The sequence below is a fragment of the Vespa mandarinia genome, chromosome 2, assembly GCF_050613455.1.
Source record: "Vespa mandarinia isolate Hongniang chromosome 2, ASM5061345v1, whole genome shotgun sequence".
NCBI classification, from domain to species: Eukaryota; Metazoa; Arthropoda; class Insecta; order Hymenoptera; family Vespidae; genus Vespa; species Vespa mandarinia.
This window is the reverse complement of record NC_140811.1, coordinates 2,928,158-2,944,754: the sequence shown is the minus strand read 5'-3', so window position 1 is coordinate 2,944,754 and position 16,597 is coordinate 2,928,158. Positions and strand designations below refer to the sequence as shown.

General features: G+C 29.3%; 1 protein-coding gene across 1 annotated transcript in view; it reads right to left on the bottom strand.

Moving 5' to 3' along the window:
- LOC118439796 (uncharacterized) overlaps positions 1-16,018 on the bottom strand; it is a 36,504-nt gene extending 20,486 nt beyond the window's left edge. Inside the window, exon 1 of the mRNA XM_035861928.2 lies at positions 15,300-16,018. Within this exon, the coding sequence (XP_035717821.1) occupies positions 15,300-15,447 (148 nt within the window). The 5' untranslated portion in view covers positions 15,448-16,018. The remainder of the gene's footprint in view (positions 1-15,299) is intronic.
- Between the last annotated feature and the right edge of the window lie 579 nt (positions 16,019-16,597).

Genomic DNA, 16,597 nt, shown 5'->3' with positions numbered 1-16,597 from the left:
GGAGAGTTTATTATACAGTCTGGATAAAGAAGTTGGAAGGGCTAAAAAGCTATATAATACAGTAGTATGGTTAACTTGTAAATACATACGTAATGTATGTACGTACAGGGTGGTTAAAAAGAAAAAAAAAAAAAAAAAAAAAAGAAATAAAGAAATAAAAAAATTCTTAGATGATTTTTAACAATCGATAAATCTTCGTTCGTCTTCGTTTTCGCAATTATAAACATAATTTATAACTTTGTAATTTTTATACTCTCAGAGAAATAAACGAAATTTCGCCTTAAAAAAGATCTCGTAAAAGTATAATTGATTTTTAAAATAGCTTAAGAACTTTTGACTTTTCCTGTGTATATATACATATATATGGATTAGAAAAGAAAAGAGGAAAAAAGAGAGATTGAATTAGAAGTTAAGTGTAGGAGGGTGGAGGGGATGGGGTGTAGGTAGAATGCATCGAAGGAAGGAGAATGACAACAGCCGTGATTATGCAGAAATGCGAGGCGTGGCATTTGTAAAAAGGTGACTTAAGTTGAAGTCTATATTGATGTTGCTGGCTTGCCATTGCTATGAGCTTTAAACTGGTTACGTGCTGCCCAGCTCCATTGCTCCGGAAATGATTTTCTTCGCGAATTACTAAAGTTTCTTCGTTCTTCCTACATTTTTCTCTTCTTTTCTATTTTTCTTTTTTTCTCTCTCTCTCTTTATTATTATTATTATTATTATTATTATTATTATTATTATTATTATTATTATTATTATTATTATTATTAAACAATTGCGATTCACTTCTTATTTTTACATCTTTTTTTTTTTTGTAACTTCCCCTTAATGACATAACTAACCACCATTCTTTGAAACCTTTACTTTGAGTTCGTTCGAGTTCCCAAGTTTCTTCCTTTTTCTCTTTTTTTTTTTTGCTTTCCATCGTTTCTTTTTTATTTATATTTTTTTATTTATTATTATTATTATTATTATTATTTTTTTTTTTTTTATTAAGTTATTTCTCTCAGAATCTTCTTTAAAAAGTTAACATTCTTTGAAATTTTTTCTTCTTCCAGGAGACTTTTTCGCACGATCTAGAAAGAGTATTTTTATCTTGATATAACGCGTGCAATAAAGAGATTCGTATGTTCGATTTTCTTACGATAGTTCTGATAACAAAATGGATAATGGTGAATCCATTTGATCCACTGACATACTTTTGTTGCATTATATACACATACATACAAACATATATATATATGTTAATCTTCAAGGAATTTAATGTTCATTGTAAATATTAAGTGAGTATATTAATATTTATAAATTTCGTTTGAAGATGAATCTTTCCCTCTCTTTCTCTTCTTTCGAAAAATTATTACTAATAAATATACAGTATGATTAAACAATTTATCATAAATATTGATTATACATTGTATTATCTTTCAATCACAATTTGATTTATCCATTGATATAAATACTTTTGTTGTAGTACAAAACAATTAATTTCGTTATATTACAAATAACAATTTTTATAAATACACATTTCGAAATTGATAATAAATGATTAATAATAAAAAAATAAAATATAATCTAACGAGTGATTCATAACAGACCTCAATTGTTATATTTCAATCGATCAGATTAAATTTTTATATGTTACTATAAGATTTTTTTTCTTTTCTTTTATATATATATATATATATATATATATATATATATATACATACACAGAAATCTTAAATGAAGTAAAAAATAATATTGATAAAAATTAATATTGATTGACATGTGTGGATATCACTTAATCATTATTAATCCGATGTCTCACGTAGACGTTTCATGAATAGAAACAAAGAAAAAGCCACATGACTAAAAGACACCAAGAGAATAAGATCTACAAGCAGAATATTATTCGCACATGATCACATATGTATGTATATATATATATATATATGTGTATGTATATATGCCCGAAGAAATCTGAGTTTCTGAATAAACTCAGCGCGATAACGTTCGTTACTTACTCCTTATACTTTACGATATTTGCACGCTTTTATATATCGTTCAGAACACAAGAAAAATTATTAATGCGAAGTTGAAACGAAGCTACGGAAATGGTATGTGTGTCAGGTGTTATGTCCTATAACGTTCGTGCGTTATTTAACATAACTATAATATTAGATAAAATACTAGCAATGTAATTTTCTTTTTCTTTCTTTTTTTTTCCTTTGCTGACCGACATTTTTTAAAATGACATAAGATAAGTATAAAAATTGTCATCCAAGTTATTAGAATTATTTTCAAATGCGAGAATAAAGATGGAATATCAAATTTGTGTGCATTTTCATGAAAGGATAACGCTGATAATGATAATAAGACAGTTTATATATATATATATACATGCACACACAAACACACACACAATTTAATTTTTATATTACATAATATATGAATCTCTATTATTAAATAATATTATATCGTAAATATAAATAATAATATAATATTAAATATATTAATTATTATATACATACATACATACATACACACACAAACACACACAAACACACATATATGCATTTTACAAATCAAGGTCACCATCAATCAACGTGCTTATATAATATATAAACAGGTAAATGATAGACTTCCTCATCCAATCGGACCTCTCTCGGTATGCTTGAAAGAACATGCTATGTTGGGATGGGTTTTTATTGTACGATTTGATGCCTCTGTTAAATCATAAACGCACATACGCATACATTCATACGTATGTGTATGTATATTTACAGGAAAAGATATAGAACTCACACGCGCATAAAACACAACACAACATGGCCAACAAAACGTTAGAGGGAGGGACACGTGAGATCCAAAAGAGATAATAGAAGAGGTTCTCCTCCGTTGTTCGTTTCATAGCGCATAATAATAAAAGAAAGAAGAAGAAAAAAAGAAAAGAAGAAAGAAAAATTTATTTTCTTTAAGCTTACGTTCTAGTTTACAAAAGAAAAAGGAGAAGCACATCTCGCACGTGCATCCTTCCTCTTTCTTATCCTAATAGGAAAGTAAAGAAGAGATTTCTACTGCTCCTGCTCCTACTCCTGGTACTATTCTAATATTTGTCTAATATTAGAATCTACACTTTGATTTATAATTCTATTTTTCGTTTTCCTTTTTATCATTATTCTTTTCTTTTTTTTCTCTCTCTCTTTTCTTTTCCTTCTTTCTTTATTTCTTATCCTTTCAGTGCACTTCCTTATCAACGTTGTTTGATAATTTCATTTTAATGAAAAAGAGACGAAGTAATTGAAACGATGATTAAACTTCTTTTTTCTTTCTCTCTTTCTTTTTCTTTTCTTTTGCCTTTATTATTTATCCTTCGTTGAAAATGATATTTCCTTTACTTTACTTATTCCGACGACTGGGAACCGATAATTTCATTTTAATGAAAAGAGATGAAATGAAGATGATGAGATTATTACTTTTTTTTTCTTTTTTTTTCTTTTTTCTTTCGTTTTGTTATTTATCTTTCTTCTTCTTCTTCTTTTTTTTCTCCTCCTCCCCCCTCCCCCCTATAAAAATATTATCCCGTACACAGTCGCGTACACAGTCGCGTTTAATAGTTGGCAATCTGTAAGCTGTAAATCGTATGGTATGTTGGGAGCAACAAGTTTTCACGAACTTCATCTTACCGAGCCCCAAAACCTGTTCGCTCAGATATCCGATAAAAATTCGCGAAGAAGATGGCGTAGCCTCTTCCTCCTCCTCTTCCTTCTTCCCCTGTTTTCGGATTCGAGCCCATACATACGTTCAACCTTTATCGCTATTTTTTCAAATATCAAAATCATTCGATTCGATCGATGAATTATTTCAATTTTAAACGTTAATATTTACTTTCAATTCTAACAATTTATATAGAACGAATCAAAAGTCCTTGGATAATTTAAAAAATCAATTATCCTCTTTTCTTTAGAAATTAATTGTTTTTTCTTCCTTTTTTCTTTTTTTCTTTTTTTTTTTTTTTATCAGATCATAAAACAACAATTTTAGTTCGTATAATTACAAAAGTTACTAAAGTCAGATAGACAAATTAATTTTTAAAATCATCTAAAAACTTTCGACCCTACACGTATGTGCTTAAGGAAACAAAAAAAAAAATTAAAAAGATAAAATAAAAAAAAAAAACGAAGAATCGAATAAACGTACGCATTTCAATTATTGGATCGCCATTTTAAAATATTCTGTTCTACTTATTACGATGACAGTACCCATGATGATGATAAGTAGTTAAAAAATAATAATAAGAAGATTAATAATAATAATAATGAGCAATAGAAAATCATTTACAATCCTACGACACTTGAGAAATTAATACGTAACGCATTTAATATGTTTTATTCGTGCTACTTTCGTGGGATGTGAACGTAGATGAAAATTGCTTATCGTCGATCGCTCTCCCGTGGATCGTTTTCAATTGCACACCATCAAGCCCCGTTAAAAATTCTATTTGCTTGACGGGAAGGTCGAGACACTACGAATCACTCCGACTATGAACGACGTCAACGAGCATTTACATCACGTTCGTACTCTCGTTTATTCATTATTTTTCATTTTCCATCAAATTTTCCCTATAAATTTTCATTGAAAACTAATAATAATTACATTTCACTGACAACAAATCTAACAGAATAATTAATATTAATATATAACAATGTCAACTCTTCAATATATATTTAGAATAACGTTATTAATGAAATTATGTGAGATTAGTGAATTAAATAAATAATTACATAAGTAAAATAAAATTAGTATTGAAAAAAGAAAAAGAAAATTACCATTATTGTATTATATCATATAAAAATATTATTGTTATAGTTATTCTTAAAGTGTAAAAAAAAAAAAAATGCTATATCATTGTATTATATGTAAAAATATCATTATTAACGTTAACATTATTAACATTATTATTATTATTATTATTATTATTATTATTATTATTATTAAAATAAAAGTATAAAAAGTAAGTAAATAAAAACATTACAATAAAATGGTTGAAAGCAAAGTACCTCTTATTACGGTCAGGCGTAAACAGATATAACTCAAAGTCTCATGAAAGTTCTCCATTACAACGATTAAACCCGGAGTAAATTAATAGTCTTACGTCACGAAGTTCTTCTTTCGAAGTGGACTTCCAACGAGACTAGATAACATTTCTACGTTTTACAACGAAGGAACTAAACCTATCTTAGTCGAATGTTTCAGAATTGTTTAATGATTTACTACTTTACCTGGTAAAATGCACGATCGTAACTAAAGAATTTAAGATATTGAGAACCTTGCACAACGTTTTATTGCCACTTACGTTTTTTACGTTCAATGCCCAATGACGTAGTAGTGCATCTTTTACTAAACCGAAAGCATATCATTTGTCAAGAAGAAATATTGTTATTACCTTTCAATATTTTGATCATATTCAACAAAAGATCCCTTTCTAGACAATTTCACTCACGTATATATATATATATATATATATATATATAAACATCTAAGATTAATCTTATAAAATGATGATAAGCACTGAAAATAGTCTGATTTAAATTATAATAGTAGATATCCAAGAGGTGGCAATAAAAATGAAAGGGAGTTTAGCAAATGGTGTAATTTTTCAATTACACGCATTTGCCTTTGGATCTTCATCGAGTCATTAAGGGGTGTCATTATTACGGGAGTTACATTGCCGAGAATATTACAGGAAGAAATGAAGATGATGTCATTTTACGAAGGAATTATTAAGTTCGACGAACCTTCATATGCATATATATCCTTTATAGATCCTTCTTGATTATCCAACGCATTATTTTTTTCCCTTATATGGAAGAAAACAGAAAGGATTACGTGTGAAATCCAAACGATTATTTATTTCGTTACTTATTTATTTGTATATGTATTTGTGTGTATGTATATATTTATGTATGTCTGTCTACGTAAACGTAGATTTTGATGAGAAAATAAGTCTGACCTTTTCATACACGTTTCAGTTGCATTTCACCTAAACGATGCATTTTTAATCTATCTAAAGTTAGTTTTCTAATGATCAATATCGATAATCTCATAAAGTTAAAACCTATATTTATATCTAGTTTTATTAAGATCAATATCTATCTGATAACTGCACGTGCGCGCTCATTAGTATTTTTACGTTTGTAGATATTCTTTTTTACGTTTTTTTTTTTTTTTTTTATTACAAGTATTTAATCTTTCTTTCTTTTTTTTCTTGGCTTTTCTTTTTTGTTTACATAAATTTTTATCTTTTTCTTCAACTTTCGAACAAATTCTATAGAACCGAACTGCGAATACTATAATAATGAGTATATCATAATAATTTTTACTTCTTCTTTCTTCGTGTTCTTTCTTTTCTTCGTTTTTTTTCTTTTTTTTTTTTTTTTTTTTTTTTTACATAAATTTTGATACGTAACTTTCTTTTTCCTTGTTTTCTTTTTTTTTTTTTTTTTTTTTTTTGACTTTCGAACAAATTCTAGAGAACCAAACTGCGAATACTATAATAAAGTATATCAGAGTGCTAAGAGAACGTTAGCAAGACGAGGTGAATGGTGAAGAAAATTTGCGGAAGCATAGTTGGCAATCTGTGGCTAGGATACATACCTACCACATGGTCAAATAATTTCTTCGATATGTACTTACTTACATATGTGAGAGATAGAGATAGAGATAGAAATAGACAGAGAAAGAGAAAGAAAGAGAGAGACTCGCGTTCCTCAAGGAAAAACTGCTTGCCTTAAATGCGATCTCGTAAGATGTACGTAATAAATATAGACAAGAAATAAATAAATAATCGGAAATATTTTCTTGTTAAAATTTTTTGTTCACATTTTTTTTCTTTTCTCTTTTGTTTTTTTTTTCCTTTCTTTTTAAATAAATTAATCCATATTTATATATTATATGTGTAAAATAAAGATCGAATAAATATATAATACATATTCTTTCTATAAAATCTATTTTATATAAAATCTTCACATTGAATATATATTATTTTGGAATATATTATGTATATAACATATTATATTAAGATTTGAAATGACTTATATTAGAATATTTAAATTCGATGCATATTTTAATGAACGTATATTTAAAATATTCAATATATAGAAAAAAAAAAATTACGCTATATAATAATCCAAAGATCTAAATAAATAAATAAATAAATAAATAAATAAATAAATAAATAAATAAATAAATAAATAAATAAATACATATGAAGGAATGGTTATAATAGATGGGATTGAAACGATCCAGAATGTTCCCGTTTTAGAATCCTTAGCTAGGGAATCAGCCTAAGCTCAAGAAATTCCAGCGCATGGAATACTCGAAGGCGAGCATGCAAATATACTCGACGAACGAAGGCACACCGCGTGCTTCCGAACATATATATATATATATATATATACATGTGAAAATATACATAGTTACGGTCTCATACACATACATACTCACATAGAGAAACAAACTCACATTTATATAGCGTATGGTAGGGATTCACGGCGGCGCCATAGTATCTAAGATAATTCTCCTTAATTATCTTAATGCCTACTATCGCTTGTAATGTTACATTCCCCTCTCCTCCTTCCTTCCTACCTCCCTCCCTCCCACCCTCTCACTCTTTCCCTTTCGTTATCTTTATAAATATTCTAATTTAAGACTAATCCACGTCGTACTTAAAAATTATGTCGATTTATCAGTTCTATGATAATTACTTAAAAATGTTTGATGTTTGAATAAATGTATTACAAAAATAATTTTTTTTTTCATTTTTCACCATTTATTACATATATATATATGTATATATATATATATATAAAAAGAAGAAAAGAAAAAAGAAAAAAAGAAAGAAAATATATATACATTTATCTAATATAATTTTTATCTTATTTATTTTTGTTAAAAAAAAATTTACACAAAGTTATTTAGTTCTTTAATATTTTGCGAGTTTGTATATATAATAAAAAAGAAATATATATATATATATATATATATATATATATATATATATATATACATTTACATATCTCATCACACATTTTATATAAGTATATACATAAATATGTTTGCAAGTTCACATTGCCATATACATACATACATACTTCCCATTATCGGTCACATAAAAATGACATAACTCTGTTGAATGTACGTAACACTTTTAGAGTGTTGTGAGTACTATGAAGTATCCAATCGCGAGCAAAGATCTATCCTACACAATTACGTACGTATGTAACACATATACACACACACACATAAAATTCACACACACACACATATATATATACATGCAATATATCTGTATGTAAGTAATACGTGTAATATGTATATGAGTAGTATAAATAAGTAAATAAGTAAGCAAGTAAGCTCACGTTCACGCACACGTTCTCGATCACGATGGTATGGCATGCCTTTGGTGGTATCAGACTCAACGACCTGGCAGGAGCCCCGAAGCCGCACTTTCTAAAGGCCTTCGCCGGTTTTACAGGCTTGTCTATACTACGAGAACGCGACCGTCCTGCCAGGACGTTCGTACAAAGTATCTTTCTTTCTCTTATTCTACATATGTATATACAATATGTACGTATACATGTGTATACATATATAAATATATATATGTATATGTATACATGCGATAGATGATTTAAATCTATGAAACATTTTTTAAGATTATATACCTTATGTAAAGATATATACTGATAGGTGTTTTAGGTATGGGAAAATATCTTTACATAAATGTGTGTGTGTATGCGTGTATGCGTGTGTGTGTGTGTGTGCGCGCCATGGTTAGGCTAAAGGGTCTCTGTGATTTTCAAAATCTAAACAGATACGTAATTCTTTATCTTAGAGACTTTTTATAGATCGATTTTTTCACTTTTCTTTTGGTTCAAATTGTAAAACTACGAGCTTTAGAAATTTTTAACGATCTAAAAGAAAAAATAAAAAAAAAAAAAAAACAAAGAAAAAAAAAGAAAAGAAGTAATTGATTTTTAAAATCATCCAATAACTTTTGACTGATCCTATCTTTCCCCTATCCCACCTCATCACACTCAATCCATTTCCTCGGCCTATAGTACACGTGCGATAGCAATTTTATGTATAGGAGATATATTTCTAAAAATATTTGTGTTATGCGTCGCCTTGCGTGCGATGAGTATTTGTTTTACATACAGGATACACTTATAAAAATGTGTGAGTCTTTGCGTACGTAATGTGAATGTAACGTACGTGAGAACACGAAGCAGATTCTCTCTCTCTCTCTCTCTCTCTCTCTCTCTCTCTCTCTCTCTCTCTCTTTCTACCGCTCTCTTTCTCTTTCTATTTTCCGTTAACTTAAGATACCTCCTACATTTTCATCCTACGTCCAAGGCTCTTAGAATTGCAAGAGGATGAAATCTCAATCGTCCTGTGAATCTTGCCTGTAGTGTTAACCAATTGAAAGAGAAAGAGGAAAAGAGAAAGATAGACAGATAGATAAAGAGAGAAAAAGAAAGAGAGAAAGAGAGAGAAAAAGAGAGAGAGAGAGAGAGAGAGAGAAATGTGAAATATCATAAATTTCCTGTAAACAAAATTCGTCAGGAATTTTTCAAAGAATATTATTCTATCTATTTTCTGTTCTTTGAATTATTACTAATTGATTTTTCGATGAATTATATTCCATGAAATGAAAAAAATCTTTTGAATGACAAATGTGATATAAAAACTTGAATAATAATTAAAAATATCTCATGTAAGATCTTAAAATAACATTTTATATTCCATCGACTGTAAATTAGAAATATTTCATATGCAATTTTAAAACATCGTTATATTGGATCGACCTTGCAACTACGATGATTAGAAATATTTCATATGCAATCCTAAAACATTGTTTGAGCGTATCTTAACGGATGGTTATTATTTTAAACGATGATTAGAAATATTTCACGTGCAATCTTAAAGCGTCATTCTCGTACAATGATTAGAAATATTTCATGTTCAATTTTAAAACATCGTTCTGATCCATCGACTTTGAATAACGATGAAAAATATTTAATATGCAATCCTGAAATAAATAACTGTTTCAAGCTAATTACAAATCATTTTTTTTCTCTCTCTTTTTCAAAGTATGTTAAATATAATACACACAGAGAGTGTACACGTTTACAAGACATTAATGCGATAATGAATTTTTTTTTTTTTTATAAGATAAACTCTCTTCGATATGAAGATAAAATAGAAATGACATTTGATTAAAATTTAATTTTGCCTTGCTTTCCCTGTACTTAAAATAATTTCCCTTTAAAGTTAATGATAACTGATTTCTAAATTACTGATTCCATGAATTAGATAATCGTACAATATTTAAATATATATATTTATTCTGAATAATTTGATGATTTTATTAATTAATAATTATATCGATTCTCTTTCATACGTCCTATGATCTATCGATCTATCGTTCTTTCGATTTAAAAAAAATCAACGAATTAATTATTTTGTCTTTGGGAAAAATTTCAAAATGTTTCCTCGCGACATTTTTCTCCGTCGATCCAAATAAATTGATCTATTGATCTATCGATCGACTTCTTCGGGATAGGAAATATAAATTTTTACTTTCTCTAGTCAAAAATTTTTCCCCAATTTTTTCCGCGTAATTAAGTCGATGTCTCATCTTATTGTTAGTTCTATAAAATTCGCATAAAAATTGCATAGACACGCGTGTGCTTCAAATCTAAAAAGTGAAAGTGATTTAGACAGCACGTTTGTTCGTGCGTTGCGACACGCTTTTAAGGGAACGTTCTTTCGTTCAAAAGAAAGAAAGAAAGAGAGAGAGAGAGAGAGAGAGAGAGAGAAAAAAAAGAGAGAGAGAGAGAGAGAGATTCGAAGTCATTTGCAAAGATGTATTTTATAAAACTCGACAATGACAAAAGAGAAAAGCAAGGAAAATAAGAAAGAGGGAAAAGGAAAAAAGGAAAAGAAAAAAAGAAAAAGAAAGAAAGAAAGAGTATAACTTTTCAAAGAGATGAATTCGACCGTCCATCGTATAGATATTTATGTGTCGAAAGAGAAACGCGGAAGTGAGAAGAGCTTACTTAGGATCATCTGCCTCGTCTTATTATGGGGGCCCGTCCTTCGATATTTTTTTTCGATATTAGCTACTGATTTACACGAGAAAGGTTAACGTGAAACTACTACTCGACGAACGAGGTTACCGGAAATTTACTCTCTATAATTTTTAACTAAATTTTTCATTACGTTTCAAATATCATAATTTTTCTTCTTTAAATCATGCAATGGAAAAAAAAAATGGCGAAAGAAGAAAAAAAAAAGAAGAAAGAATGTACCTGCAGACATATAACGCTAATAATGATTTCAAATATTTCTCATAGTTCTAACGTTCTTCTCTTCGTCTTGTTAATTGTGTAATGTATATTCTACTGTTCCAGGAATTTGCATGCATGAAGAACAGCATTTATCTTGGTACACAATGCGTCTGTCTTACAGGTAAAAAAAAAGAGAGAGAGAGAGAGAGAGAGAGAGAGAGAGAGAGAGATAAATTTTTTATATTTTTTTTCTCTTTTGAAATTTAAATATAAATTATTCAATAAATTTTATATTTATATAACAACAAATACATAATTTTTATTACATTATAATTAATATATACATATATATATATATTTTTTTTTATAATAACATTCTAACATGTAATTGAGATCATTTAATTGAGATCGGTATAGATCAATGAGTGATATGTATATCTGTCTATAGAATAAATCAGTGACACATTACATTATATTATATTACTATTTATAATATATGCGTATATATATATATATATATATCTTACGAAAATATATAAATGATATTTATATACATATAGATATGCACATAATATATCATATATCATAAATTATATAAATGTACTCGAGTACTCGCATTTTCCTTTTTTATTCTCCCTCTTTCTCTTTCTCTCTCTTTCTCTATTTACACATACACATACATATATATATACACACACACACACGCACGCACGCACGCACGCACGCAGCACACGCACACAAAATCCAAGAACGAATGAGTAGGTAGGCAAGCAAGCAAGCAAGCAAGCGAGCAAGCAAGCAGCCAAGCAGACGACGTCGTTATAACGAAGATTAAAACGTCAGGTACACGCAAGCATAGTTGAAGTTGCATCGAGCCGAAGAATTCTCATCGCCCTTGCAACGAATCACGAAACTCGACAGTAAAATTCACAGACATATTTTTTTTTGTCTCGCACCAATCCTCCTCCTCCTCCTTTTCCTCATTCTCCCCTTCTCCTCCTCCTCTTCTTCTTCTTCTTCTTCTTTCTCTCCTCTCTTTTTATCCTCATCTTTCCTCCTCTCCTCACCACTTCTTTCCACACTTTTTTACTCTTCTCTTATATTTCTTCTTTTCGCAGTCGTAAAGATTTGTGGCGAGGGGGATATTCGCAAAATATATATATATACATATATGTACAGACACATCTACATACAAACGTACGAAGTCGAAGGTCGCGGCCTTTTGAACGAAAGAGCGCGCGCGCCGTGAAGAAGAAGAAAAAGAAGAAGAAGAAGACGAAGAAGAAGAAGAAGAAGAAGAAGAAGACGACGAAGAAGAAGAAGAAGAAGAAGAAGAAGAAGACGAAGAAGAAGAAGAAGAAGAAGAAGAAGAAGAAGAAGAAGAAGAAGAAGAAGAAGAAGAAGAAGAAGAAGAGTGGCGACGTAATAACGAAACAATCGCCGTGTGCAATCTACCGTAGCACCTTTGCTCTTTCTTCCTATATACCTCCTTCAAAATAAGCGTGAAAAGAAGAAGAAGAAGAAGAAGAAGAAGAAGAAGAAGAAGAGAAACAAAATTTCGTCGTAGGCACGTGCTAATAATATCGATTGATCCAATTAAATTATTGAGAATATTTATTTCTTTTTTTTTTCTTCTTCGTCTTTTCTTTCTATTCCTAACCTATAATTTTATTCTACATTTTTTAATTTTCTCTTTTCCTTTCCCTTTTCCTTTTGCTTTTATATTTTATTCGATTCTATTCGAATTGAATCATCTTACGTATGAATATTATAATTTTATTTTTTATAAATAAAGAAATAATAATTACCTCGATGTTATTAGATTGGATTAGAACGAAATTATCGAATATCTCCGAAGAGTATCATTTTATCATTATTTATATGATATAGAAGTTTAACATTCTTAAGTAGAAAATGTTTGGAATGTCTAGATCGAATGTTATTGAATAACTTTCGTGATGTTATTACGAAGCTGTAAATATGTGCATTTTTTAACAACCTACCGTTTCTATGTATCATTTAATCGCTTTCGTACCATCCGTACAGGTGACGTCCATTGTTAATCTAATGTCTCTTTTCCGATGTCCATTGATTATACATACAAGTATAATCGATCCTTCGAGTTTTGAATAATAAATTGTTTTGAATTTGTCATTATTATTTATATGTATGTACATATATATATATATATGTACATATATATATATATATATGTACATATATATATATATGTACATATATATATATATATGTATATATATATGTACATATATATATATATATGTATATATATAATACATATGGATTGTCGAATAGAGGTTAAGAAATTAGATCGGAAAAACGATATCAATGAGAATAGAACGATTTAATCGAGACTACCCATACTGTATTACATAATATGTAATATATATATATATTTGGTATATGATATATATATATATATATATCATAAAGGTGTTACATCGTGTATGTATATACATAAGGTATATACGTATATGTATATATATATATATATACGTATTCTGTACCTCGGAAATGCCTTCGAACAAAAATATAAAACTAACCTTCAAATCTATCTATAGATCTTTGTTTTTTTCAAGCTTAAATACGGAAATATAGTATCTAATTCGTATGATTAGAAATCTTATGAATACAATTCTAATCCAAATCATAATGTTAATCGTATTTCTAAGAACACATTTTATTATGGAAAAAATATGTTTAATTAACGAATATAAAAAAAAAAAAAGCTGAAATTATATTGTCTTACGAATTATAAAAAAACGAAAAAAAAAGAAGAAGAAGAAAAGGTTTAAAAAAAAAAAAAGAAATAGAAAATTTCTACAAGAGAAAAAAACATACATAAATTAACGATTTATCGAAGGGGAATGATCACTATAACGGTTCTAATTGCGTCCCTGACCAACAAGAGTGCGGATCCTGTATCAATTACTCGTTCTAACCGCAATATGACCTATTATCGCAAACTTGCAACGAGTTTATCCGACTGCTAACTCGTACTTTCTTTTACTTACTGACACAGCTATATTTATCGTTAGTACTATACATTTATTAAACAAGAAAGAAAATAATCTTTATCACTTTCTTTCATCTGTCGTTTTTCTAATCGCCAATAAAATCATCATATACAGAATATACATATATGTCGATTTAATCCTCTATAATATCATACACCATTGAAGTAATACACTCCATATATGCATCTATATTTTTCTTAATTTTATCATATATAATTTTTTTTTATTATATGAATATCATCATGAATTTATATATCAAAAATTAACGTTTGTATTAAGTATAGATTATATATTATCAGATATAGTATATAATTATACTAACATATAAATATGATGTTATAAATTTGACATTAGACGTATTGTTTTCTTAGACACGAACGAAGGTTAGGTTATGGAGGATTAACCTTCGAATAATATACACACATATATACGCGCGTATGCGTACTTCTACATATATCGATATTTTTTTTTGTATTGCCTTTTATGTTTAATATGCACGTACATAAGTAAACGTATTTATATTATTTACCAAAGCGTTTCTCATTATAAAGATTTTCTAAGAAGAAAAGATACGCCAACGGGAATTTCAACATTTATCGTATTCGAACCGGTATATATGTATGTATATATGTCCTATCGGTTCGAAGTACCGTTTTTAAACGAACACAACTTTCGCGCCTTTGATGACATGCCTTTCATTTCGTCCTATCGCGCGCTATTGGTATTTTGCATTACTCTTCATTAACACGCAATAACACATTTATCTTTAGTTTTAAAGACGGACTATTAATCGTCAACGTAAAATGAGAAATAAAAATAAAATAAAAAAAAAAAGAACAAAACGTAACAAAACTCCACGAAAACAAGATGAGCGAATTCATATAAAAACCAAAAAAAAAATAAATTAAGCGAAAGATTAAAAACTTACCCTTGTGCCTGCGCCATTGTTTGTAAAGTAACGCAGCAACGGCCGACAGAAGGATCGTCGTTAAAAATGTCCCAATCACGGCACCAGCCACGCTTCCTGTACCAAAACAGGAGGAGGCATTAGTATCCTGCGACGCAATGTCCTCCATGGCCTCTTCTCTATCTTTCTCTTTCTTCCTCCTCCTCCTCCTCCTCTTTTTCCTCCTTCTTCTTCTTCGTCTTCTATCTCGCGAAAGTACGCGATTCAGTTTTTTCCCGCGTACATATCCAACACAACAACAACAACAACAACCACCAATCGACTTACTGCCAACTTGCGTTAAGATAAATTCACACGATATGTTTTTCTATCTACTCTTCTCGATTATATTCACTAATTTTTTCTTTCTTTTTCTTTTATTTTGTTCTTTCTTTCGTAATAAAAGTTTCTCTACTTATATTCGATTAATAATACTTTTTTTATACTGGCTTTAAGAAAGATTATTAAGAACCGATTACCACGCGAGAAGACATAATAACTATCGTTCTCTTTCTTTTTTCCTATCTTTTTTATATATATATTCTCTATTTCTTTCCTCAACTGCTATGTGTGTATATGTATATATATGTATATATATATTTTTCTCTCTATTCAAAAAAAAGGAACGACGTTGATACGACACGTTAATGACATCACCCGTCTCGTAGGACGACGCGCGTCGTACTGACTGAAGCGAGCTACGAAGCAAGTAAAACAGGTAGGTATGCAACAGGTGCTTCTAGCTCCCGATTGGTGGGGGCGCTCGCGGGACGATAAGTGGGGAGGATTGAGAAGACTAATGCGAGAGATGGATCGACTGAGAGAGTGGGAGAATGCTGGTACTAATGAGAGAGAGAGAGAGAGAGAAAGAGAGAGGGAGAGAGAGAAAGAGAGAGAGAGAGTAATATATATATACGAAGAGGGAGGAAGTGTAGCGTGCTCCTTCCTTTACGTGTCCACGCGAGAAACAGCTTCCCGAGTGAGCAACGACACGAACCGGCTTCGTTCTCCTTCTCTCGACAAAAGCGTTCCTTTTTCACCTATGTTCACAAACCTGCCGTTTTCTTTTCTTTCTCTCTTTCTCTCTTTCTCTCTCAAAAAAAAAAAAAAAAAAAAAAAAAAAAAAAAAAAATACATATATAACCGTCTTCGAAGGATAAACAGATACGATACGCTCTACGAATAGAAAGATGACGATATGATGTTTGTTTTGATACTGATTCTTTTTATTTATCTCTTTAACGTTCATCATAAGCAATTTTAAAAATAATCGTAAAATT